At 50.4% G+C, this 26,579-nt stretch overlaps 1 protein-coding gene across 1 annotated transcript in view; it reads left to right on the top strand.

The window, feature by feature from the left end:
• Nucleotides 1-4,214: 4,214 nt before the first annotated feature.
• nav2a (neuron navigator 2a) overlaps nucleotides 4,215-26,579 on the top strand; it is a gene marked incomplete at its 5' end in the record, with an annotated part of 83,852 nt that continues 61,487 nt past the window's right edge. Inside the window, 2 exon segments of the mRNA XM_084437223.1 lie at nucleotides 4,215-4,454; nucleotides 23,932-24,049. Of these exon segments, the coding sequence (XP_084293349.1) occupies nucleotides 4,215-4,454; nucleotides 23,932-24,049 (358 nt within the window).

Consider the following 26,579-nt stretch of genomic DNA (forward strand, 5'->3'; position numbering starts at 1 on the left):
CCCTGACCCAGACCTATTTATAACACACACACACACATACCTCCCATAAACACACACACACAAACACACACACACACACACACACAGCTGGATGTGGACCGGAACACGCGCACACAGCGGACTCCAGACTGACACACAGTTTCTATTAGTGGCCTGTCTACGTCTGCGGCCTCCGTTTGGTTTTTAGGTCATCCCTCTAAATCCCTCAGTGCCAAGGCAAGTCCGCTTCACTTCCTCGCTGTCATGTCGGGTTCTGGTCTCCTGGTCCTGGTCTGCCAACTTGCCCAGTCATTCCATCCTCCCAACTCCCCGTACGCTATCAGCAAGGCTTGGTCAGCTGGTAGCTAACAGCCCAAGTCTGTAGTCCAGCTCTGCATCCTGACAGTGAGCTATGTGTGCCCTGACAGCCTGAGATAGAGCCATGCTACTCCCCACTCTTAATGGCCTCCTCTATCAGAGTGACACAGGCCTGATGGGGTTGCTGTTAATTAACACGGCATTTGGTGTGAGTGGTGTGTGTACGTGCGTGTGAGTGTGTGTGTGTATGTGTATGAGGGTGTGTGTGTGTGTGCATATGTGTGTGTGTGTGTGTGTGTGTGTGTGTGTGTGTGAGAGAGAGAGAGAGAGAGAGTGTGTGTATGTGGGTTCGTGTGACCATTCTAGTTAGGTGAGGCTGTAGATCCTTTCTGCCACAGGGGAAATGTCAAGCCGTTGTTACGGTTACCATTACTGATGTCAGTGACTCTTTCTGCTCTGGTAAATATGGAAATGAATACTATCACAAACGCGTGTGTACGTGCTTGTTTGTGTACCTGTGTGTGTGTGTGTGTGCCTGTGTGTACTGTATGTGCATGTGTGTGTGTGTGTGTGTGTGTGTGTATGTGTGCCTGTGTGTGAGTGTGTGTGTGTGAGCGCCTGTGTGTACTGTATGTGCGTGTGTGTGTGTGTGTGTGTGTGTGTGTGTGTGTGTGTGTGTGTGTGTGTGTGTGAGTGTGAGTGTGTGTGTGTTTTGAGGGGCTGGAAAGAAAATGAGGAACAATAAAAAAGTGCTGTTATTAATCTTGAATAGACTACGTCATTTAGGACTTATTTTACTGGACAGCACACATCAACAGCGGGTTTGATCTAATATCAGGAAGCTGTGGACTGCCGTCAGGTAACCTTCAAAGTGAGCTACATGAATCACGTTTTCTGCTTCATCTCTAGAGGACTGTTTTTGGAGCCGGCTGGTTGGCTGTGACATGTTTGTGCCGGGAATGCTGGGTGAATCGTGGAACATTCCGTTGTTATGGCGATCGTTTTCCCTTTCCCCTCAGGGAGGGGTGTAAGTGACAGACGTGACGTCAGCACCCGGTGGGCGGGGCTGTTTTCATATAGGATCCCGCTGTGCTGACGGGGATGGCCTAGATGTGTTTTGACATAAAGATAACCGCCGCTGTTGTTCACAGAATCCCAAACGCCGCCTTCTCCAGATGAGAGCGGCGTGGTGCGGAATAGGAGAGTCCAGTAGTCCTGGTAATCCAACTCAGGTGAACCTTTGCCATTCAGAATAAACCTAGACAGACAGAGTGTGGGTTTTATTACTCTTTATATTCTCCCTGTGGCTCCATAGGGCTGAGTCACACAGAGATGGAGATGGACGTATACATTGCTGTTATCTGGCAGACGTCATAGCTCAAACAACACACTGACAGACAGACAGACAGACACACACACACACACACACATACACACACATTCTACAGATATGGAAAAATGCAGAGTGCATTCTCTGGTAATCAGATAATGGGATAAATTAGTCAAAATTTCCATGATTGAGGATTATGTTAAGGGGATTATTATAAGCATACTCACTGCTCCAGAAGAAGCTACACTGTAGATGATATCACTGCACCCGCGTGTGTTTGTGTGTGTGTGTGTGTTCGTCTCTGTGTGTGTGTACACTCTTCCTTAATTCTCATCTCATTAGAAAGCTGACTTTAATGTGCTTGGGCTGCTATGCTAATCTGATCCTTTCACGCTGAACTTTCGACAAGCGCAGGACGATTTCCATAATCCGTCTGCACAGAAACAGCGCACGCGTTTGTGTTCGAGGAAAAGGAGGAGAGTGGAGAGGAGGGCTCTGTGTCAGCGAGTGTGGCCACCTCCTGTCAAGAGTCATCTCTGTCCTCCTGCGCTCGTCCTGGTTTCTCAGTGCAGGGTCCCCGAGCTCCGTAGTCTGGTGGCTCGGTAGTCTGGTGGCTCGGTAGTCTGGTGGCTCGGTAATCTGGTGGCTCGGTAATCTGGTGGCTCAGTAGTCTGGTGGCTCCATAGTCTGGTGGCTCGGTAGTCTGGTGGCTCGTTAGTCTGGTAGCTCGGTAGTCTCGTGGCTCCGTAGTCTGGTGGCTCCGTAGTCTGGTGGCTCCGTAGTCTGGTGGCTCCGTAGTCTGGTGGCTCGGTAGTCTGGTGGCTCGGTAGTCTGGTGGCTCCGTAGTCTGGTGGCTCCGTAGTCTGGTGGCTCGGTAGTCTGGTGGCTCGGTAGTCTGGTGGCTCCGTAGTCTGGTGGCTCGGTAGTCTGGTGGCTCCGTAGTCTGGTGGCTCCGTAGTCTGGTGGCTCCGTAGTCTGGTGGCTTGGTAGTCTGGTGGCTCCGTAGTCGGGTGGCTCCGTAGTCTGGAACTACAGCGGTATAATCTGTGGAAGGGTTAAGATAGATATGTAGTGATAATAACAAATAAACAAATTTTGCAATAGCTGCGACCGCGTACTGTGGGAGCTAGAGAGTAAGCTAGTAATGATTTTCAATCTGGCCGAGTCTTCTCCTCTCTTGTCTAATTAGTGGATTATTAACAGCTGGGGCGCCAACAATTTCACACATCCTCACACGGCCCAGTGGACAACAGCAGCACTGCACTTCTACATTTTTGTGGACCGACCGACAGCGTGAGCTACAGCGCAGAGCTGCTGATCCCAGCTAAAGAGACTGGAGAAAAAAGAGCTACTGTAGATCTATTTTGGTGTGTAGAGAGGTGTGTGTGTAGATAATGAGGGGTTGGGGATAGGCTTAGTGTGTTTTTAACTGCACACACACTGTAATACACTGTCTTTACAGTGCCTGGGCAAGGAAGGAGAGTGGGAGAGAGGGAGAGGGGTGGGGGTTAGCGAGAGAGAGAGAGAGAGAGAGAGAGAGAGAGAGAGAGAGGTCGTCTCAGGCTGTCATCCAAACATGCCAATCTTACACTAGCCTAAGCCACACCTGCCACTGGGAGAAGACGAGCACGCAAGGGAAAGAGAGAGAGAGGGAGGGAGGGAGGGAAAGAGAGAGAGAGAGGGATGGAGGGAAAGAGAGAGAGGGAGGGAGGGAAAGAGAGAGAGAGAGAGGGAGGGAGGGAAAGAGCGAGAGAGAGAGGGGGGGGGAGAGAGAGAGAGAGAGGGAGGGAGGGAAAGAGAGAGGGAGGGAGGGAGAGAGAGAGAGAGGGAGGGAAAGAGAGAGAGAGGGGGGGGGAGGGAAAGAGAGATAGAGAGAGGGAGGGAGGGAAAGCGAGAGAGAGAGACGGAGGGAGGGAGGGAAAGAGAGAGAACAGGGAGAGGGAGGCGGTCAGTGCAGTGGAGTCGCAGGCAGAGCAGCGGTCGCCCGGGCGAGTGTCTCTCTGTTGCCGTTCCGCGTCTGTTCTTTTCTCCCCCTTCCTCTCGCTCTCCGTTCCCTTCTGACGGAGCGCAGCGCTTCCCGCCTCTCCCCCGGAGAGGGTGATAATGAGCCGGGCTCCGCCAGAGAGAGACGTCCTCCTCAAATAGAGCTTCAGCTCTCTGACGCTGAGAGCAGCGAACAGGCGGGAGGCAACGCCGCCTCCTCAAGCCGTGGAGAGAATTCTGGACTCCTGCGGGGGAATTCTGACGTTCCTACCAGAACACGGGGAGTTCTGCTATTCCCACCGGGACACGGGGAGTTCTGCTATTCCCACCGGGACACGGGGACCTCGGCTGCCTGTCAGGCAGGAGCAGGTGGGATCAGAAGACTGAAGCTCAGCCCGTCTCAACCCCCTGGAGCAGCTGGACGCGTGCGTCTGCGCGCGTTTGTGTGTGTGTTCATCTCCCCTCGCGCTACAAGACCCTTTGCAATCAGCGAACATCAGCTTTTGAGTTGTGGGAGAGGACCCTCAGTGTGTGTCTGTGTGTGTGTGTGTGTGCGTGTGTGTGTGTATGAGAGAGAGATCGTGTATTTTGCCACCGGAGGAAGATGCCTGCCATTCTGGTGGCCTCTAAGATGAAGTCAGGACTACCTAAACCCAAGCCGGTGCACAGCGCCTTGCCCATCCCCCAGACGCCCTCTCGGCCCCTGGGCCTAGCCCTGCCGGCGCCCCTGAAGCCCCCCCACAGCCACATCCCTGTCAAGGGCCACCACGGGCTCCCCAGCCCCGCAGGCTGGGGCCCCGCGAAGACCGGCGCTCCAGTGGCAGAGGGTGGAGCGGACACACAGGTTAGACAGACACACTCACACAGCCTCGTCCCTCTCCTGTATCTGTCTCTCTCTCTCTCTCTCTCTCTCTGTCCCCATCTCTCTCTCTCTCTCTCTGTCCCCATCTCTCTCCATCTCTCCGTCTGTCTCTCTCTCTCTCTCTCTCTCTCTGTTCCCATCTCTCTCCATCTCTCCGTCTGTCTCTCTCTCTCTCTCTCTCTGTCCCCATCTCTCTCTCCATCTCTGTCTCTCTCTCTCTGTCCCCATCTCTCTCTCTCTCTCTCCGTCTCTCTCTCTCTGTCTCTCTCTCTCTCTCTCTCTCTCTCCGTCTCTCTCTCTGTCTCTCTCACCATCTCTCTCGCTGTCTCTCTCTCTCTGTCCCCATCTCTCTCCCTCTCTCTCTCCCTCTCTCTCTCTGTCCCCATCTCTCTCTCTCTCCGTCTCTCTCTCTGTCTCTCTCACCATCTCTCTTGCTGTATCTCTCTCTCTCTCCATCTCTCTCTCTCTTTGTCTCTCTCTCTGTCCCCATCTCTCTCTCTCACCATCTCTCTCGCTGTCTCTCTCTCTCCATCTCTCTCCGATCCTGCCTCTCCATCTCTCTCACTTCACCTCTCTCTCTCCATCTTCCTCCAGCTTTTCCTCTCTTACCTCTCCTCCTCCTCCTCCTCATCATCATCCTCATCACTCCCCCTCCTCCCTTGCCTGGGCAGTCAGTGTGTTCCCTGGCATGCGTCGCAAGAGTGTGAGTGTGTCGATCGGGGAGTCGGGCGCGGATGTAAAATAAATAAACATAATCATGTGTGCAGCGGTCAACAGATGGTGTAGCGTTGCCTATTAAAACCTCAGAGGGAGAAACCCAGCCGTTTAACGGCTCTGTTCCTGGAAGGGAATGGATGCGATAGCTGAGATCCATGCTGGGGAACGCAGCTGCCTGCGTGTGTACAGTATTACGCCGTGGTGCGTTATGTCACGTTTAGACGTCTCCTGAGCTGTGTGACTGCCGGCGTCCTCGCTGGCTGGCTGGATAACGGGGTGGCTGTTTTGGTTTGTTTGTGAATTATTGCGTCTGCTTAGCAACCCCGCAGCAATGCTTGCCGGGAGTCGCTCGAACGCCATGTAAGGCTGTGCAGAGGGAAGGAGGTGTGTGTGTGTGTGTGTGTGTGTGTGTGTGTGTGTGTGTGTGTGTGTGTGTGTGTGTGTGTGTGTGTGTGTGTGTGTGTATGTGTGTGTGTGTGTGTGTGCGTGCGTGTGTGTGTGTGCGTGCGTTCGGCCTCACGCAAGTGCATGCTTGGCAACCTGTCCTTTCTGAAAACGAGACTATGCCTGGGTGACAGCCTTAAGGAAGCCACATCAGCCCGGCAGTTGTTGGATGTGGTTCTGGACTGTGTTCTGTTAGCGGTGTGCTCTGCTAAGTAGCCAATCACATTATCTCTCTGGCCCAGTTTCTCTGAGTCATTGTTCATCTCTCTCTCTCTCTCTCTCACACACACTCACTCACTCTCACACACACACACACACACACACATGCACGCACACTGTCTCTCTCACATACTCACACACACGCACACTGTCTCTCTCTCTCTCACACACACACACACACACACACACACACACACACACACACACACACACATAATCAATCCAGCCGGACTGCACGTCAAAAAATTAAGGGGAAATAAACTATAATCTCAGTCTCTCCGTACTCACTTTTGTTTCTCTAAGAGACAGACTACTCTCCAAGATAATGCAGAGAGAGAGAGACAGAGAGAGAGAGAGAGGTGACCAGACAGATGGACACCATTCATAATGCTCTCCGTCTGGCTGTCTTCCGTAGTTCTACCCCAGGGCGTCGAGGTGCTAGTCTGCAACATGTCAACGTGTGAATCTGCCTTGTGTGGTCAGACAGCATAGACACCCGTGTGTGTGTTTGTGTGGTATGTGTGTGTGTGTGTATGTGTGGTATGTGTGTGTGTGTTCAAGTACTTCCACTGTGTTCCACTGACACCCATAACTGATACCAGTGTATCACACTCTCAAGCTCTGCTGCCCCTTAGTGGTAGAAAATAATGCGTCCCCTAGTGCCTATACAGAGCTCTATCAAGGCCACTATTAATGTTACTACATTCTGAGTCTGTGTGTGGGTGTGCGCACACATGTGTGGGTGTGAGTGTGTTTTTATTCAAGGACTTTTCCATTGAGGAAGAATTCTTTCTAACGTTATACAAAACACATTGTCGCTGTGTTCAGAAAATGTCTCTGGAAAATGTCTGCTTTGTTTGTATGTGAATGTATGCTTGTATGTGAGACAGTATCACACGTTTCTTTCTTTAGGGAATCTCAGGAGCTTGGTGTGATTAAAAGGTCGGCGATGCCGTATGCGTCTCTCTTTGTGTGTATGTGTGGGTGTGAGGGTGTCTGTGCATGTGTGTATTTCTTTGTTAGTTATGCATACACGGCACTTCTTTCAGCAGACCATGTCAAAACTGAGAGATAGAGAGAGAGAGAGACCACATTGTTAGCTCATTTGTCCTTGGTTGTGGGGGGAGAGAGTGGGGAGACCTGAAGCCACCACTGAAGATGTACATAAAGGGCTGAAGGACTAATGCCTGCGATATACTCGCCGACGCTCCAAAGTAATGCGGGAACCACGTGGTGGACGCGTACGTGTAGAGTATTAGTTTTGGTTGCTAGGGCTCATTGTTTGTCGTTTTAGGCTATATGAACATTAAAAATACCAACATGTTTCAGCATTAAGACTTTCTCAAGGTGTGCTCCATGCCGAAAACAGGTTGGTGTTTTTAATGTTCATATAGCCCAATGAAATAAAGGCTTTTTACTACTTTATCTAATCCATCCTGAGTGCCTGAATGTTTCCTACATTCCCCTCCATGAGCACAGGGGGCTAGAGGGACACCAGCAGCGCTGCAGTCACCATTCTCTTTTCGATTCAAAATGTAATTGAATTAATTACATCACAGGGGTTTCCTGCGAAACTAATGAATTGCCAGGATTTGAGCACCAGATTTTTGCACGTGTTCCAGACTCGTATAGAGATCTGCAGCATGCAGTAACGTAGCGTAGCTTACGTAGCTTTTTTGCTTCCCTCTGGAATATGTAGAGTGGGTCGTATGCCCACCTCCCTTGTTCTCTGTAAAGCGCATTGTGTTGCCTCTGTGTATGAAATGCGCTATAGGCTACAAATAAAGCTTTGATTGATTGATTGATTGAGTTTACGTAGTGTATCAGCCAAATAACTCAAGCGTCTGGCGTTGAGACTAGGTGAGAGGTAATGTTTTCGGTGGCGTGTGTTCGTTTCTTGGATTATTTATTTGTTAGCAGGATTATGCAACAACTATGATGGGGATTGAAACAGCCATATCTCGCATGGGAAGGTCACAGAGACACAGGGTTTGGACTGGCATAAAGCCTAACAAATGCAGCAATACCAAACATCGTTTGTACCAAACATTGTCCTGGTCCCACGCACAATGCACACACACAGAGCCACGGAATGCATTCATTAGCAGAAGTCTGTGCTCTCCGAGCATCATTTCTAGTTAACTTTATGATCAACTTCTGTGATCAATCTAAACATGGAAAAAATAGCTTCCTCCAAATCTCTTGTCGATCCGACTGGAAATGAAGACATCCACAGCTGAGGCAAACGAGCAAAGAGAACACCAATGATCCAACACCGACAGGCAATACAATCTTTAGTTGATACTGCCTCCTAGTGGTGACCTCAGAGATTAGCATATTTTGAGCGTCTCATTGGTTCCAAAGTCAGGTTATTATTATAACTCCTCCCTCTCCAAAGGACAACTTTCTGTTTTAATTACAAATGTATTAACATAAAAGAGGGAGTGAGCGAATGGAGAGGGAGTCTAAACACACACACACACACACACACACACACACACACACTGAGGGAGAGAAGTAACAAAGAAACAAAACAATGAATAAACTTAGACCTAATAGAGACTAACGGGAGGATATGTACATAATAAGAACAAAACAAACAAACAAGACAAACAAACAAAGGAGAGACAAAGACAAGATCTGGTCTGAATGGAAGCCACATTAACACTGTCTCATATAGCAGCTTTTAACTCAATATTCAATATCTGACTAAAGTAAAGAATACAAACCTCAGTATACAGACAGAATATACAGACAGAAGAGCTTAGCTGGGGGTCACGTTCATATTTGAACATTTCTCTTTATTATGTCTCTGGGATGGTGGAGATCTAGATATCTAGACTCACAGCCTCAGTGTGAGTCAAGAGGTTTTAATCAAACCTATTACATTAAGAACATTTATAATGAGCCAAGGTTTTAATGACCATAATTTCAGATAATTCTAATTGAGTCTAATTTAATTCAAAGATTAAATTAAATTGTGGGACTTTGAACTTGATCAGGTGCTTGCTGCAGATAGCGCCTATGGTGTACATACTTCATTACTGAGGATTCAAATCAAATTACACTATATGACCCCTAATGGGATCTTATTTGCTGAATGGTGACTCCTCTCCTCTTTTCTTCTCTCCTCTCTTCTCCTCTCCTCTCCTCTCCTCTTCTCACCTCCTCTCCTCTGTTCTATTGGTGTCATTGTTGTGTGATGAGCTGAATGGCGCTCCCCCTGAGTGTGTGATTACAGTTGTAAAGCATATCCAGCTCTGGCCCCTGTGTGTCGGCCCCGCCCCAGGGCCCAGCAGGGGAGAGTGAAGGGGAGGACAGGATCCTGCTTCCTGCTTCATTAGATTGCTAATTTCCCCTCATGGAGGACAGACCTGCTGGGGGTCTGGCTGAGAGTAGACTATTGCTTTTCTTTACCACGACAAAGGATTTGGCGGGAGAGGGGCGGGGGTGGGGGGGGGGGTTGGACGCACATGCTTTCATCAGGAGGGGCATGGAGATGCTATTCCCGTTTTAGAGAGCTGCCCTGGCCCAAAGTGGAGATACTGTGTGCCGTAGGGGACGTAACCTCCATTGTGAAGCCGGGAGATTTTGGTTGTGTGCAACTCTGCCTCGCGTCGTCCCGACGCTGTGAGAAGAGAGAGGGTCCAAGTTCACACTGCATTCACAGCAGGTGTCTCGAGGGGTTGGAACGGCGGGAGTGGTTTGTGTGTGTGTGTGTGTGTGTGTGTGTGTGTGTGTGTGTGTGTGTGCGTGCGTGAGGCCGTATGTTTTGGGAGAATCCAGGTGTTGTTGGCTGTGTGACTAAACTCTGTGGAACCCTCATATCAGATCTGAAATGAGGTGTGTGTGTGTGTGTGTGTGTGTGTGTGTGTGTGTGTGTGTGTGTGTGTGTGTGTGTGTGTGTGTGTGTGTGTGTGTGTGAGTGAGTGAGTGAGTGAGTGAGTGAGTGAGTGAGTGAGTGAGTGAGTGTGTGTGTGTGTGTGGTGTCTGGCTCTCTTGTGTGTGGATGTGTAGCCTACATACTGTATGTACACAACAAAGGCGGCGTCAGGCCGGCTCCTGTGCCGGTGTTGATGAAGGTGACGGTGTCTCTCTGCGCTCGCTCCGCCTGGGAGAAGACATGATCGTTATCCCACAGCTCGCCAGGCCTGTGTTCCACACACCTCTGCTAGGCCTCACACACCTCCGCTAGGCCTGCTGTCCGACGTTCAGAGCTGGACTCAGGGCTTGTCTGGTGTGTGTGTGTGTGTGTGTGTGTGGATAAGGATCTCACTGTTCTTCAGGGTCAGGGTTCCTTCCTTTAAACGAGATTGGTGCTGAGTTGGTTCAGGAATATCTAGTCTGGTTTCCTGACTCTAATACGGACAGGAAATCGACTACTGAGCGCGTGAAGATCTCTGAGCCGCGCGTCGTCAGTAAAAGGCGCAGCACATATGCTTGAAGGCGCGATGTGCCAGAAACAAAATGGCTTTTTACTTGCTTGTAGAAGTAAACGTTGAACGTTGAACTTAATAATAAAGCTGAAGTCCACATCTGATGAATCACTCATCCAGACAAAATGTGTTGTGAGTCTGCGGCTGCTGTCACAGTGAAATTTAAACTAGTCTAGACATCTGTACAAAAAGCTACATGCAATTTCATGTTTTATTAATGAAAACTTATTTTCATCTTACTGTAGTATTTTCAAAGTATTTATAGCTATATAGTGAACATTTAATATTGATGCAAAATATCAAATGTTAGAATCTAAGTTAATTTTATTTACGCTGTACGATGGAGATGGAAACCATAAATGATTCCAGAGGAAATGTAGCGTGCTACAATATCTCTCCATCACGAGCCAATTAAAGCTCTTCCTGAGTAAAATGGTGGGAGCAGTTGGCTCTGCGTCCTGTCTGCAGTGTTTCATGACATAATGTCTGTCTAATAGGTCTTGATCTGATTCCACTTCCTACGTGTGTCCCCCCCCCCCCCCCCCTGTCTTCCTGTGTGAGGTCATGGCGTTGTCCCTCCTGCTCTGTATAACCATATTCATTAGCCTCGGGCATCTGTTTCCCCTGAGCAAGCGTCCGTTAGGAGACCTCCCCTAGGTGCCCTTCTCTCTATCCCTGCGCCGCGTTAAGTGTCACCGGGCCGGTGTCACTCAGACAAACGGGTCATTGTGGGCCCCCCCCCTGGGACCGGCCCGGGCTGTCGGACTAACGCACAACCCGACCTGTCCTCATTTCTTCTGGCCTAAAACACACGGAGGGGTGGAGAGAGAGAGGGCAGGGCCCATCAGGGGGGAGAGAGAGGGCAGGACCCATCAGGGGGGAGGGAGGTCACCGCTGCTGATCTCATCTCCCAGGGGGGGGGGTCATCGTCAGATGGGACGCTGGTTTGACTGCGCCACCTCTGCAGAGAGATCAAAGAGTAGATGACGTCTTGTGTTTACCCAGATGATTCTGTCGGTCGCTCGGCCGATCCGTCGGCCCTCTGTCGTCTCATCTTGTCTTGTCCTGAACGGGTGATCTGCAGACGGTCCCCGCGGGAGCGTTGGCGTCCCTGACGCCGCTGATGGGGAAAAATGGAGAGTGAAAGTCACGACCTTTAGCTCCACCTCTCCGCTACACTTAGCATTCGGCACCTGCAAGCCCCTGGGGGAGACTGGAGCTGTTTTAACGGCTGTGATTTCTACCTGCGTGGAATCACAATGACTCCGCTGGATGTCAACAACCCGTGTGTGTGTGTGTGTGTGTGTGTGTGTGTGTGTGTGTGTGTGTGTGTGTGTGTGTGTGTGTGTGTGTGTGTGTGTGTGTGTGTGTGTGTGTGTGTGTGTGTGTGTGTGTGTGTGTGTGTGTGTGTGTGTGTGTGTGTGTGTGTGTGTGTGTGTGTGTGTGTGTGTGTGTGTGTGTGTGTGTGTGTGTGTGTGTGTGTGTCCATAGACTAAGATGCTTTTAATTGCAGAGCTTAAGACCCTTATTGAGGTTTTAGTGCTCATCAGGGAGGTTTAGGATGAGTGAGGAACCCCTGACCCTACGACACAGACGTGCACACACACTCACACACATGCACACACTTACACACCGAGAAAATAAAACACACCCATAACAACCACTTAACATATCAAATCATATGACCATGGCCATATATTGTTGATATCATGGTTCCAATATAACTACTGTATAGGCCTATAACCGGGATTATTATTCACTGTGCTGCATGCTTATGTACTGTTACACACAGCTAGTGAAATCTGATCGGCCTAACTGGTGCATATTTACATGTTCTTTCATTAGCGAGGGTCACAGCTGGTACCCATAGCAACCTGCCCCAGATGGCATTGCGCAATTCTGAGTGTTCTAAAGCTCCGCTCCGTTGCGCCATAATGTAAAGTAAACTGTATTATAATCATGCTTCACGTTATAGGCTAATGCAATTCTATTTCCCCGCAGGCGTTGGATCTGTAAGTCAAACCTTTCTGAGAGCAACGCAGTTTAGCGTGGTGAGAGTGAGGAGGGAGACGAGGAGGAGAGGAGACGAGGAGGAGAGGAGACGTGACGCGCCGAGAGGAGTCTAACCTCCGCCTGCCACCACGCCGTCCTCTGGGCCTCCCCCCTCCGTGGCTTTTGTGTACGCCCCCCCTCTCTCTCTCTCTCTCTCTCTCTCTACCCCCGGCCGGTCCATATGTCCCCCGCTGCACCCCTCACCCCCGCCCCCCCTTTCCCCCCCCCACACACACAACAGCCAGGCTGCACGTCCACCTCAACCCCCCTCCCTCGACCAAACCTCTAGAACCAGGAGGCGGGGTTACCCCCCTCCTCCCCACCAAAACAAAGCCCTCTCCGTGGTGGGGTTAGCCCCCCTATTGTCTCCGGGGCACAGAGATTTATCTCCCCCCTCGCAGGCATCTGAAAGAAACTGCGCCCTGCGATTCACTCCAGCACCACTTAATGAGCTTGTTTATAGCTGTTGAACACAATGTACTAAATGGCCACATATTCTGCAGCACTATAGCCAGAGTGCGCAGCAGTTAAATCAACAGCTGCTTTGCCGTGGCGCTAGGAAAGGGGCTTGATGTGGTAATTGAGTCGTAGTGCATCTGGAGCGTGTGAGCGTTGTCCTGTGCGTGTACCGGGAAGGGGGCGTTCGCTAGGAAACAAGCGCGTCGGTGAATCAGAATGGAATGGTACCGGCAAAAGAACGGCGAAGGCAGAATGAGCCAACCAAACGTGTGTGTTTTCACAATGTTGTTTGTTCACGAGCGCATGAAACGATTTTGCTCTCTGGAGTTAGTTTTGAAGCAGTGTTTCAAACTCTCCGATGCTTTCTGAATATAATGCAGACTCCTGGCAGCGATCGTGCAGACCCTGCTGTGGGAACTCTCGCTACATCTTGGGCGATTCCCAAAATGTAAATTTGGCTTGTAATTTGTGGTCCGTGGTGGGGTGTGCGCGGGGGGGGGACTGGAGCGTGCTCAAACAGAGGGCATCCTGTGTTGGTCACACACACACACACACACACACACACACACACACACACACTGCTGCCTGCTGCAGTAAGTTGTGGGTGCTGGGTGATCAGAGAGTGGACCATTCCATCTGTGGTTATGGAAAATGAAACATCTTTTTTTGTGGGGGGTGCTTGTTAAGGAAAGCAGAGGGGCTGGTTAACTGAAATAATAAACAGAAACCGGAGTGTGGGGCTCAGTGTGGTTTGTCCTCCGAACTCCCCCCCCTTGACCTCCTCCATGTCTTATCACGCTGCCTCCATCCTGTTCCTGGGGGGTGGGTGGCGGAGGGGTGGGGGGGGTCTCACAGAGGGGAGGAGGAGGTTAAGAGGTCTCTCCTTTTCTCTCCTTCTCTCTTTTTGTACCCCCCCCCCTCCCATATGACGGATGGCCCATTGAAGAGCAATTGCACAATGCGAGCGTTGCCGTGGGCGTCTGGATGGGGGCTGTGGGGGGTGGGTCCCCTCTCGCTCTCTCTCCCTCTCTCTCTCTCCTCTCCCTCTCTCTCTCTCCCTCTCTCTCTCTCCTCTCCCTCTCTTTCTCTCTCTCCTCTCCCTCTCTCTCTCTCTCTCCCTCTCTCTCTCTCTCTCTCTCTCTCTCTCCCTCTCTCTCATTTGGTTTGGCTGGCCCTCAGAGGAGCAGCGGTAGTGGTAGTGGTGTAGCTCGTCTTGACTGGCGTTTGTTTTCCCCTCCTCCGGAGTCAGAGTGGGGGCGGAGAGAAGGGGGAGGTTGTGAGCGCCGGCCCCAGTCACAGAGAGACCTGCTGGGCTAGAGGAGAGAGCAGCAGCAGTAGCTTATCTCTGTCTCTCTCTCTTTCTCTCTCTTTAGCTCGATCTACCGGATTTTGTGGATTTACACTTCTGGACCAAATTAGAGATTCTCTTTTCTGCCTGTCCATCTTTCTTTTTCTCCCTCTCTTGTGGATGAGGGCTGCATGTCTTTGATCTCTGTACTGATCGGGGAGTCCAAACGCGGAACAGCTCCGGTCCTGGTTCTGATGGCTTGCGTCTGGGTCTGGACGGCTCTCGGGCAGCCCTCCCGGGTCTGAGTGCGTGCGTGCGTGAGCAGGGAGGAAGAGGAGCGAGAAGGAGGAAGATGAGCTTGATGCTGTGGCGCTGGGAACAGAACAACTTCAGCATGAAACTGGTAAATACTTCCTGGTCAGCCCAGGGGTCAAACTGAGGCTCACACTCAGGATTTTGGGGCCTATTTATCCCCAATTCACCCCTCCTGACAATCGGAGGAGAAATCTGGTCTGGAACGTTGGTCGGTACCAATGTTCGGCCCGACCCGATTATCTTGCAATGTGAGGTGTTTATAGATCCAATCTTATACCTGCCCATCGGCTTGCAGACCCATCAGGGCGGCCCTGATAATATCAAACATATTATTTGATTATTACGTCGCTACTTTACAAGCAAGGCAGTGGTTCATTGCCCCTTCGGGCACGATAATATCCTGTAGTGTGATGAGCCTCAAATCTTGTAATGTGTGCATGTTTGAGATTCGCGAGAAGGACTTCGGTTTAAATTCTCCTTATGTGCGTGATGCAACCCGATTTCAAAATCGGTTTGGGATTTAAAACATCCTGTAGCATGAGCCGTGTAGAGTATAGAGACAGGATTCCGCGCACCGTGCATCAGTGATAGTCAGAGGTGAAAGGTCATGGCGTTGGTTCTGGGTAGCAGGGGGCCATGCTTCCTCTCCCGTCTCTGATATCGCACCTTTCATTCTCTATTTGTTTGTTGTGGGAATGTTCCTCGTCGGCCCTCAGCGGCAGATAAGTTTGAGTCTCAGTCAGAGGAAAATGCTGAGGCGGCGTTTGCTTTCCCCTCACCTGATATCATCTCCAGCTTTGATGTCCGTGTGGAAAGTTAGAAAAGGCTCAACCGGGATTTAAACAGAGGTTCCAACGGCCGTGTTGTGTGGGAGAGAACATGCCTGTTTATTTTTTCCCTTGAACCGTCTGGAACAGAAATAGACAGACGCACTGACTGACTGACGCACGCTCACGCGCACACACACACACACACACACACACACAGGAAGGTTCTGCTTTGTCTCCCTTTGTTTGATGTCATATAGAACAGACAGTAAATATTCAGGCGGATCTGGGAGCCACAGATAAACAACGTCAGCCAGGTACAGAAAGGTCATGTTGTGAGAGCAAATGAACACTGGATCTGGATCTTTTAAGCCATTTAATTCAGCAATAAAAAAATAAAAAAAACGTTTTATATGTGCTGCTAATATATTTTTTCTATTATAGGCACCACACTGAGTTTGCCTAGGTTTACACCATGAAGAGCAAAGCAGGTCCCCCTTCACGCTCTCTCTCTCTCTCTCTCTCTCTCTCTCTCTCTCTTTCTCTCTCTCTCCCTCCATATGCACATTTCTTTCTCTCACTCTGTCTCTCCCTCCCTCTTAATCCCCAGAGCTTATCTCCATCTCCTAGTGCGCACCAGAGGATGAGGCAGAGCAGGTTATTGGTCTGGTCTGGAGATGGGAGGATAAGACTGCTGTTTAATTACATGTGACTGCCTTCACAGAGCGCGACTGACAGGAGACCAACAGGACACAGGGTCAGGCGTGTGTGTGTGTGTGTGTGTGTGTGTGTGTGTGTGTGTGTGTGTGTGTGTGTGTGTGTGTGTGTGTGTGTGTGTGCGCGAGTACGTATGTGTGTGTGTGTGTTTGCATTTCAAGAGATTAAAATGACCTCCCTTCTATGAAGTGTACCCAATATCCACAATCCACTTACTCCTGATAAAGGTCTATTGATTATCGGTTGGGATGACCTTTTGTGAACATATGGGCCCTACAATATAAATCACAATAGATGACTTATAGCAGAATGCAGCAGCCCTGTAGAGTCTCTCTGAGAGAAACAGAGTGAGGAGGAAGGACTACAGCCCAGCATGTGGAGGTAGTGGGAAGCGTTCCCTTCAACTTTAGTGGAAAAGACAGACTTAGATACCAGTAAGTCATTTAGGAGAGCGTGTGTGTGTGTGTGTGCTTGATGTGTGTGTGCATGTGTGTGTGTGTGTGTGTGTGTGCGCGTGTGTGTGTGCAAACGTGTTTGTGTGTGTGTGTGTGTGTGTGTGTGTGTGCTATCAGCGTAAGCTAATTACAGCACTATAGTTTGTCGGTCAGACAGCTGTCTGTGTTGATTAGAGAGAAAGAGGAGGAGTTAATGTGTTTAGCGCCAAAGAGGGAGGAGCCACAGTCTCATTAGACGCTAACACACTTAGCCTTGACAGCCAGGCTCGCACAGGTTCACAAACGCAGACAGCCACAGGTGTACACACACACACACACACACACACACACACACACACACTGTAATTACAGTACCCTAAAGCATCTCCTGACCTCGGTCAGATAACATTAGTACTTTCCTGTCTTTCCGCTAAATGCTTCAGCCCCACATGTTAGCCATCAGAGGCGAGTCAAAACCATCTCTCCCCGCATCATTTGCTTTGGGGGAAGAGGAGGAGGAGGAGGAGGAGGGCCCATCCGGTCCAGGTTTCCATGCGTTACTAACCGCAGCTCTTTCATCTGCACTGCAGAGTACAAGCTCAGACATGAGGGGTCACTTAGAGTTGGGCTGACACCGGTAAAGCTCCTGTTACGCTGAGCTGTGGGCAGAGCCACTTGAGAGAACCGTGCGAGGACCACAGAGAGAGGGAGAGAGAGGGAGAGAGAGGAGTGGAGGCCCTCAGCCCCGAAACTGTTCTCTCCCTCCTGGGGCCACAGAGGCAGGCTCAACCCTGGGGTGCAGTGAGAGGAGTGGAGAGGAGAGGTTTCTCTGAGGAGAACAGGGAGAAGATAATAATGGACTTTAAACCTCATGGTATCAGTTTGGGCAGACGTTGGCCTACTGGCACGGTTTGTAGTAACACTGAGCAGGTTTTGGGTTTTGGTTTGTCTTATCTACCTCCCTCTCCTACTGTATCGGTTACCTGGGAGGAGGTGTGACAGTCATTGATAGCGTTCACAATAGCACACAGCAGTCAGTCAGCCAAACAGTCAGCCAGACAGACAGTCAGTCAGACAGACAGACAGTTACTCAGTCAGTCAGTCAGTTAGTCAGTCAGTCAGCCTGTCTGTGCCCCCGCTGTACAAACTAATGTAGAGGAGAGGCTGGGACATCGATTTCTCATAAGCCATCTGTGAGGTGTCTGCGTCTAGCCTGTACTGTCTGTGTGTGTGTGTGTGTGTGTGTGTGTGTGTGTGTGATTGTTGAATGTGTACATGCAACAGGGGTGACAGCACTTTCACGGGTCACTCTGATAGTGATAAATCTTGGTTCTTGGTACACCCTCCCCTCTACACACACATGCACACAACACACTCTGTTACCCCCTCTTCGTTCCTCCTGTCAAAAAGAGAGGGGTGGGGGGGGGGCAGCAACACATCCATCATCATCCTCCCATCAGCCATCTGCTGTGCCCCCCCTCCCCCCAAGTCCACCCTCGTATGGGTGCTGGGAGGATGAGGAATGAGGTGTGTGATGTGTGTCAGGTAGCAGGACAGATGCCGATTGATCGAGATGGTGTGAGAAAGAGTGTGTCGGGGATGTTTGTGTGTGTGAGATACAGAGAGATTGTGTGTGTGTGTGTTAGGGATGTGTGGTTACGACATTCCCTCTGTGAGGGCTGGGATGACAGAAATGCAGATGGCTTTACGATGAGTAGACTGTAAACGTCAGTCTCTCCCGGTTCGAGATGGGTGGTACTCGCGTTTAAAGAGAGGATTACGTTACCTGACATCTGTACCTCCTGAGCAGCAAACACTCGCTGGCTGAGAAAGGTCAAACCTGGGCGTAAGGAGGATAGGCTTCTCTCTTTTGTGCTGCTGTCTCCGGTGTTCAAGTGCCTTTAGACCTCCCCTGAGAATGTGTGTGTGTGTGTGTGTGTGTGTGTGTGTGTAATGTACAGTGCCAGGTGTGGAGGGCTAACAGGACCGTCAAAGGGGGCTGTCAGAGGTAGGACCCCACAGGGGGCTGTCTTAGTGTTTGCCCGTTCCTCTGCTACCACTGCGAGAAAGTGGTATGTCTACACCGTCTGTCTGGGTTGCTCAACTGCACCTAGGGAGGGGGTGGGGACAGGGGTGGAGACAGGCCTGGGGTGGGAAGGTTAGGGGTCGGGGTGGGGTGGGGGGGGATTCTGACTCAGGGGTGAGTGACTCAGAGAGAGGGAGGCATAGACAGAGAGATAAGTTGAAAGAAGAGTGACTGTTACAGTCAGTCAGTTACAAAGAGCCAGTTGGTTGGAGCGGTTGAGGTTGGCTGTACCAGAGAGAGAGAGCAGAGCGAGGGAGAGATACATAAAGAGATATTCAGAGCGTACAGATGGCGGGAGCGAGAGGAGCAGAGATGTGAGAAGGAAAGCAGAGAGTGTTTGGGCAGACGACACGGTTATATTTACCCGCCCCGACCACTCGTCTGCGTGACTGGCGGTGACGGCCGCTGCTCTTCTCCGGTGCGGTCCTGCGTGTTTCTGGAAGTCTCCGCTCATCCGGGGCAGTGGGGGGGAGGCGGCTTGGGCCCGGCTGAGGGGCCGGCATGGCGGCGGCGGCGTGCGTGGGCCTCAGGGTGCCCGTCAGGGGGCCCAGCCACTTCTCCTGCGACCACTTCAAAACGGTAAGACGCGGGGACATGGTGCCGGGTCGCGGGGGCAGTAGTTTGGGGACAGAGAGGACTAAAGAAGAAGAGTGGACGAGAGAAGGCACGAGAAAAGAGAGAGATAGAGTGAGGGAGGGAGGGAGGGCGTGGAGGGCCGGTCCTGAAATAGCGGAGGAGGGTTTGGGGGGGTCGAGCCAGGTCCTGCATTTCTGAAGACAGGAAGCTGTATTTATAGAGTGGACAGAGGCAGGTAGCTCGTCCGTCTGGCCAAGACGTGGCTGAGAGGAGTGGAGGAGGAGGAGGAGGAGGAGGAGGAGGATGGATGGATGGACGGACGGACGGACGGACGGACGGACGGACGGACGGACGGACGGACGGACGGACGGACGGACGGACGGACGGACGGACGGACGGACGGACGGACGGATGGATGGAGTCTGTGTCGTGTTGCTGCCAATATATAGATTTTGCCTGGAATATGGAGATTAGTTATCTTATAGCCCCTATCGGGACTGTGTTACTATCTGGCTGGTATACGCAGTCCCTTATGCCATGGCAGTGAAGTTGTCAACTTTATCGAGGAGTAGGAATTCCTAACCAGGCAGACTGACATTAGTCTGACGACTTTGCTGCCATGGCATAAGGGACATAGATACCAGCCAGATAGTAACGCAGTCCCGAAAGGGGCTACTGTAGGTGCGAAATTGGGAATTGGCTGAGAACTGCTGTATGCACTAATATAGACTTTACAAGTTGATTTTGTCTCTATCTTTAGATGACTGGAAACCAGGGTCCTAGTGTTATCAGATGGTCCTTGCTGTTCTCGCCTGCAGTTTCCATGCCACTAGCTACCTGGCTACTGTACGTGTTGCGTCTAATAGCTGCTCTCTGTTCGTAGCACAAACCTCTCGTGAGAGATAGCACCTTTAACCAGCTACGCTGCCCTTCAAGTTTTCTTTGCAGGGTTCTTGTTCACTTCACGTAGATTGGTCCATAATGGCGTGTTAAGTGGTGTGCTTTTTAGGCCACTCGCTGAACCCTGGCAGAAACCAGCCTAATAGCTCTCAGGTTGTTAGTGTAATTGGGCTAGTTAGCCCTGGTTTGTCAGCATGTGTGGGAACCTGGCTTAGGATCGAACCTTGAAGTGAAGTCTGTCCCTCTGGACCCCATAGCGCTGTGTGTGACGGTGTGGTTCCAGGTCTGGTCTGGGCGGGGAACATGTGGTGTGTGTGACGGTGTGGTTCCAGGTCTGGTCTGGGCGGGGAACCTGTGTTGTTTGCGTAGCAGCTGTGTTTCGCCAGCCTCCTCGGAAGTGGGAGTCAGACAAACAACTCCTGAGATGAAAGAGGAAGTTAATGAAAACATGTTGCCCCCTGTGAGGGACTTTTCAACCACACTCTACACGTACACAACAAAACTTGCACACACAATATCCCCTACTCTCACACACACACACACAGACACCTGTTCAGCTTTAACCTCGGCAGACAGAAGTTGTGAGATCTCACAACATCTCTAAAAGTTTACCTTGACTTCAAAGCCCTCTACCTATGTCTCTCTCTCGCTCTCTCTCCCTCCCTCCACACACGCACGCACGCACACACACACACACACACACACACACACACACACACACACACACACACACACACACACACACACACACACACACACACACACACACACACACACACTGTCCCTCCCCCTCAGAAAGTCCCTTCCAGGACAAGGGCACTCTCAGTGTGCTGCCCTCTGTCTCTCCCCAGCCTGAGACCCAGCGTTGTAGGGGAAGGCCTGTATGCGTCATGCCCCCTTGTGAGCATCCATCACTGGGCTAATGACTCAGCCGGCCTCGGCAGTGGGCCGCTGGTTGTGGAGCCCTGACCAAGACATACAGCGGAGGGAGAAAGACTGTTGACAGCTGTGACAGTGTGTGACGCACCACCGTGTGTCACTATGTTAGCATGAGTGTGGGCCTTCTTCTGTGGTTGGTGGGCATAGTGGGACTCGTGTGTGTGTGTGTGTGTGTGTGTGTGTGTGTGTGTGTTGTGTGTTGTGTGTGTGAATCCCTGTCATGTTATTGCTTGCGTACTGATCCTTGTGTTTGACCCAGCTGAAATGAGATGTCACATTGTTGCTGATTCACACGGCCTTAACCCTGAGAGGACCCAGTGTGTGTTTGGGGGGGGGGGGCGTCGGGGGAGGGGTTAATATGCCCAAAAACGCTGTTCTGTGGGTATGCTATTGTCTTATTTCCCTACGAAAAAACAATAGGCATATTAGGTGAGGGCGAGGGCAACTGTCATCTAGGTCCGACGGCCTTAGACAACTACACACAGAGGTCTACGGCCTTAGACAACTACACACAGAGGTCTACGGCCTTAGACAACTACACACAGAGGTCTACGGCCTTAGACAACTACACACAGAGGTCTACGGCCTTAGACAACTACACACAGAGGTCTACGGCCTTAGACAACTACACACAGAGGTCTACGGCCTTAGACAACTACACACAGAGGTCTACGGCCTTAGACAACTACACACAGAGGTCTACGGCCTTAGACAACTACACACAGAGGTCTACGGCCTTAGACAACTACACACAGAGGTCTACAGCCTTAGACAACTACACACAGAGGTCCCAGACTGTGCATGAATCAGATCCCACCAGTGTTAAGTGTCACATTGCACTCCCTGGAGGAGGGAATGTCCCCCTGAGCAATTTACAGCTCTCAAAAAAGACTCGCTGATCCTGGGATGTGAAGGCTGGGATTACTGGGAATATCTGGGAAATGGATGTGGAAATTCCCTACATTCATTGTCATGGATCAAACATCATAACGCTGTGTGTTGGTCAGTGATGGTGGTACCTGTGGTGGGATGCTGGTGTTGATGGGAGATCTGGTGGTGGAGATTTGCCTCCCTCTGGTGTGGAGAGCGTCTGAGAGAGACCGGCAGCTCCCTCAGCTCCTTCTCTGGTTTCAGGGAGAGACGTGTCCTCAATCTTATGCCACAGTCCTGACAAAGTGGCACGATCACACGCTCTTTTTGTCATTATTCCCCCTCTCTCTTTCTCCTTCATCTTTCTCTCCTTACTCATTCATCTCTCTCTCTCTCAATTCAGTTCAATAAGCTTTATTGGCACTCCTACTACTGCGTAAATATTGCATAGAACCTTTAACTCTCTCTCTCTCTCTCTCTCTTGCACCCCCCCCCTCTCTCTCTCTTTCTTGCATCCCTCTCTCCTTCTCTCCATCACTCCCCTCAGGCTGTGCTGGGATCAGAGAAGCTACAGTACATGTGCTCCTTCAGCCTCAGTAGCTGATAGAAGTGTTGATCCAGAGAGCCTGTATCCTCCTGTGTGTTTATTAAGCTTCAGACTCTCTGCATCAGGCCGCGTGTTGCAACGATCAAATGAAGCCTGGTGTGATGAAAAATTAAAATTTCCCGCTTGCATTTGAGAGTTTGAGAGCTTCCTTCTCACCCCCTCCCCCCCCTCCTCTTTAAGCCAAAGGGGGTATTTAACCTTCAGTGTTCAAACCCCTCATGATTGACAGCTACTCATCTCACCTGGTTTTTAATTACACTCAAACCACTCGTTTTACCTGGGAGCCCGAAACTACAAAGGCCCTCTGCCCACCAGCTGAACTTCCACTCCTCACAGCTGAGTGCTGAGTAGAGCCACCGCATGACGATCCATGGCTTTAAAAGACTGCTTTAATCTGGCTGACTCAGAGTCTGCGTGTGCGCGCATGTGCGTTCGTGTATGAGAGACAGAGACTGACTTTTGAACCTTGCTTCAAAGCTCTGTGTTTAATGTGTGTTTGATGCTGTGCACCTAGATTATTCTGTGTGTGTGTGTGTGTGTGTGTGTGTGTGTGTGCGTTTGAAGTTAAGTGGAGCCCTCACACCTGTTGTAAGCCATCACTAGAGAGCAGTGATTCATAAGATGAGTAACAAGGCAGATTGGCCCCAGGTTTGCTTACACTGAAAACAGTGAGCAGGGGTCACAACAGTGTCAGGCAGCTCACCAAAGTATATTTGTGGTCGTGTTTGTGTGCTCCCGTCGTTGCCCTTGGCCAAGCTAGTGCTCTCAAATTCAACGTATTTGGATTGCAACTGAATGTCATAACATTGAGAGACTGAGATTCCAGTGGAATGTTCCCAGTGTTAATACTCTGTAAAAGGCTGCATTTGGTGTGTGCTGCATTTCTGTGTGTGCGTGTGTGCGTGCGTGTTTCCTATAGGCTACCTCCCTTTTTTATTGGTCAGATGGCTATTGGTCAGTTATATCAACAATTAAACAAATATTTGGTAGAACCCTACTACATATTGACCATTTTGCAATCGTTTTTCAAAACAATGACAGATTTCCCTGCGGTTTGTATTCATACCATTAGTCTCACCCTGACCAAATATGCTTGACGTCACTTCACTTTAGATGCACGAAAGTTTCAACCCGTTGAACCCTCAAGTGCAAACAGGATTGGGAAAGCAAGAGTGTGACAGAGCCGGAGGGGGCATGGGAGAGAGAGGGGGGCTTTCACTCGGCCAATTATAAACGGAGCTATTCAGATTATTCAGATGCTTAATTCAGCCCCCCTCTCTCCTCCCCTCCGTCACGAGCAGCGGAGCTTCTATTCTGTCCGCGGGCCGTGATGTCAGCGCGCCTCATTGAATGCGCTCTCCGGGTTTCTGCGCTGAATGCTCGCGGAGAGCACAATGGCCCAAATCTGAATACCACGCGGTTATTATGCCAGCCCCTCGCCCCGACAAAAAGAAAGGGGGTACTCTGGTTCTTTTCAACCATGTTGTTATTTTATCAGAGTCGTAAATGTATCTAATTCATTATCGGTGTGTGTGTGTTTTTAAGTGATATGTAGTTTTGACTACCTCGCAGAAGACAACACGCGCACGGTTGTTTTGTTATTGACCGCCGCGGTTGTGTGTGTCCCACCCAGATATACACGGACTGGGCCAACCACTATCTCGCCAAGTCAGGACACAAGCGACTCATCAAGGACCTGCAGACAGACGTCACTGACGGCGTGCTGCTGGCGGAGATCATACAGGTTGTCGGTAAGGAATAACTTTCACGGTGATGCTGACTCAACGTTTATTATGACATGTGTAGGCTGCTATAATCTAAAAGTCTTGAAAGAGTCACTTATGTAATCATAGTCACAATAATAAATCATGTTGTATTTATTCGTGCCGAAATGAATCCATGAAAGTAAGCCTATTGAGTATGCATGTTCATCTTGTCTTGAGAAGAGAGAAGCGAACAGCTCTATTGAAACACAGTATGATCGTATTTATTTAAACAATGATCCATTCAGAGAAACGTTGCACGTTGTGGCCGTTTATTAGATATCAGTATACCCTCTCATTCCCTCCCCTCCTGAGTCAAAAGCCAGTCCTGTCATTTTCCAAGAGCTTCCCTGTCATCTAGTATGAGAGACTTGAGACTGGCCCCAGGGCTCACACGCACACCGGCACACCAGCTGACCGCTGACTCATCACAACACTCTCTCTTTCTCGCTCTCCCTCTCTCTCTTTCTCTCTTTATCTCTCTCTCTCTTTCTCCCTCTCTCTCTCTGTCTGTTTCTCTCTCTCTCTCTCTCTTTTTCTCACACACACGCAGGACGCTGGCCCATCATATTTGGTCTGAAATATAAAAGACAGCAGACCAGCTGATTCTATTCACAGGACGTGTAGCTATTACTGTAAAGGTCAGAGTGGGCCGGTGTTTCCCAGAGTAGCAGCTGGATCACGCGGGGACTTGACTACCGTCTTCATGGACGGGCGGCTCAGGAAGACACACTGAAGTGCCTGTTCTCCCGCCCTCACTGTGGTCTGACGCCTCTTGGTCAGAATGTGGGTACTTACCATGACCGTTACGTTTGGATTGTCCACCGCTAATAGCTACTCTTGTCAAATGATGTCAGTTGTAGGTCTGAAACAAGCTATAGACCAAATCTTGTGTACAGCTGACGCAAACGTTTTTCCCCCCCTCAACTCCACACACACACACACACACACACACACACACACACACACACACACACACACACACACACACACACACACACACACACACACACACACACACACACAACTGACCCTGGTCTCAAGTAAGCCTAATATCATATGAACCCCATCCCTTCACCTGCTCATCCATACAGTAGGCTCCTGTCCTTCTCTCCGTGTAGACAGGGGGAATCACACCAGACAGTGCTGCTGAAACATGAGCAGCCAGGGAGCACAGGAAACTAGGGAGAGAGATAGACGCACAAGTCAGTCTCTAAACTCACGAGTCAGTCTCTAAACTCACGAGTCAGTCTCCAAACACTGCGCTCAACAAGCGACTGAAGACATTCGTCCAGATTTCGCTGCTAAAAGTGGGTGGAAACAATTTGAGAGTTAAAAAAGAACGGCATTGCAGGACCAATCCAACGTATTTAGGGCGGTCCTTCCTAATGGGGCACTGAATGTTATGTTTTCATTCTCCACTCGAGTTTGTTTGGAGGGCATCATATCCGGTAAGGGGGGTCCTTCACACTACTGGAAATGTAGGCAGCGGTTCTGATTGGTAGCGTCGGTTTTCGTCGCTGTTCTAGCGACGGTTTTCAATGGAGATGTCTCCAGACTTTCGGAGGCGGAGAACTCGAAAAAGTCTGGTGTCGCGAGACTAGTCGTTCTCTAAAGACTTGCCTCAACTAGAGACTGAGGACATTCATCCAGATTTCATCACTTAAAGTGGGTGGAGTCAATTAAAGAGTAAAAAAAGCACTTCAGAACCAATCCAAAGCCTTTAGGGCGTAGGTTTTTTTCAAGTTTGAACCAATCCAAAGCAGTGGGCGTGTAGGTTGGTTTGCGGCCATTCTCGCCGCCGTTCTAGCCACTATCGTGAATATAGAAATCTCCAGATGATTGGTCGGCGGAGATCTCCGATAGTCTGGTACCGCGAGACTGCAGTGACAGAGAAACGAATGGCGGTCTGTCACAAGGGAGGTTCAGAATCAGAATCAGAATTCTTTTATTGCCATTTGTGCTTGACATAGGAATTTCTTGCACCATTGTGGAGCCAAAAACAACACAAAAATGGACCAGTGCAAGGACAGGACAGAACAGTACAAAATACAAACAGTGCAAAATTAGTAGAACATTTGACCTACAAAAGAGACAGTAGTGCAGTAGTCAGTATAGTGCAAAAATTGCGGGGGGCAGGGGAGAGAGTCAGAGGGGTGACAATGCTTATTTTGCGCTTTCTGCGAGTGCGTGCATGTTTATCCACCTGACGCAGTGACTCCATCTTTTCCCGTGGTCTACAGTAGGAGGTGGGCAGGGCTCTGGGGCAGAGCTGCACGGTCAGGCCCACCGGGAGGCCCCTGGTGCAGTCGGCTGCGCTGCTGGAGCAGTTGTCAGCTGCGAGACGACGGTCTTGTCTCAGCTGCTACGGGCTGACCGACGGAAGGGGGGTGGAGGAGGAGGGACCCCGGAGAACACACACACACTCTCGCACACACACACACACACACACACACACACACACACACACACACACACACACACTCTCACACACACACACACGAACACCCTTCCGAAA

The sequence above is a fragment of the Borostomias antarcticus genome (genome assembly GCF_949987555.1).
Source record: "Borostomias antarcticus genome assembly, chromosome: 4".
NCBI classification, from domain to species: domain Eukaryota; kingdom Metazoa; phylum Chordata; class Actinopteri; order Stomiiformes; family Stomiidae; genus Borostomias; species Borostomias antarcticus.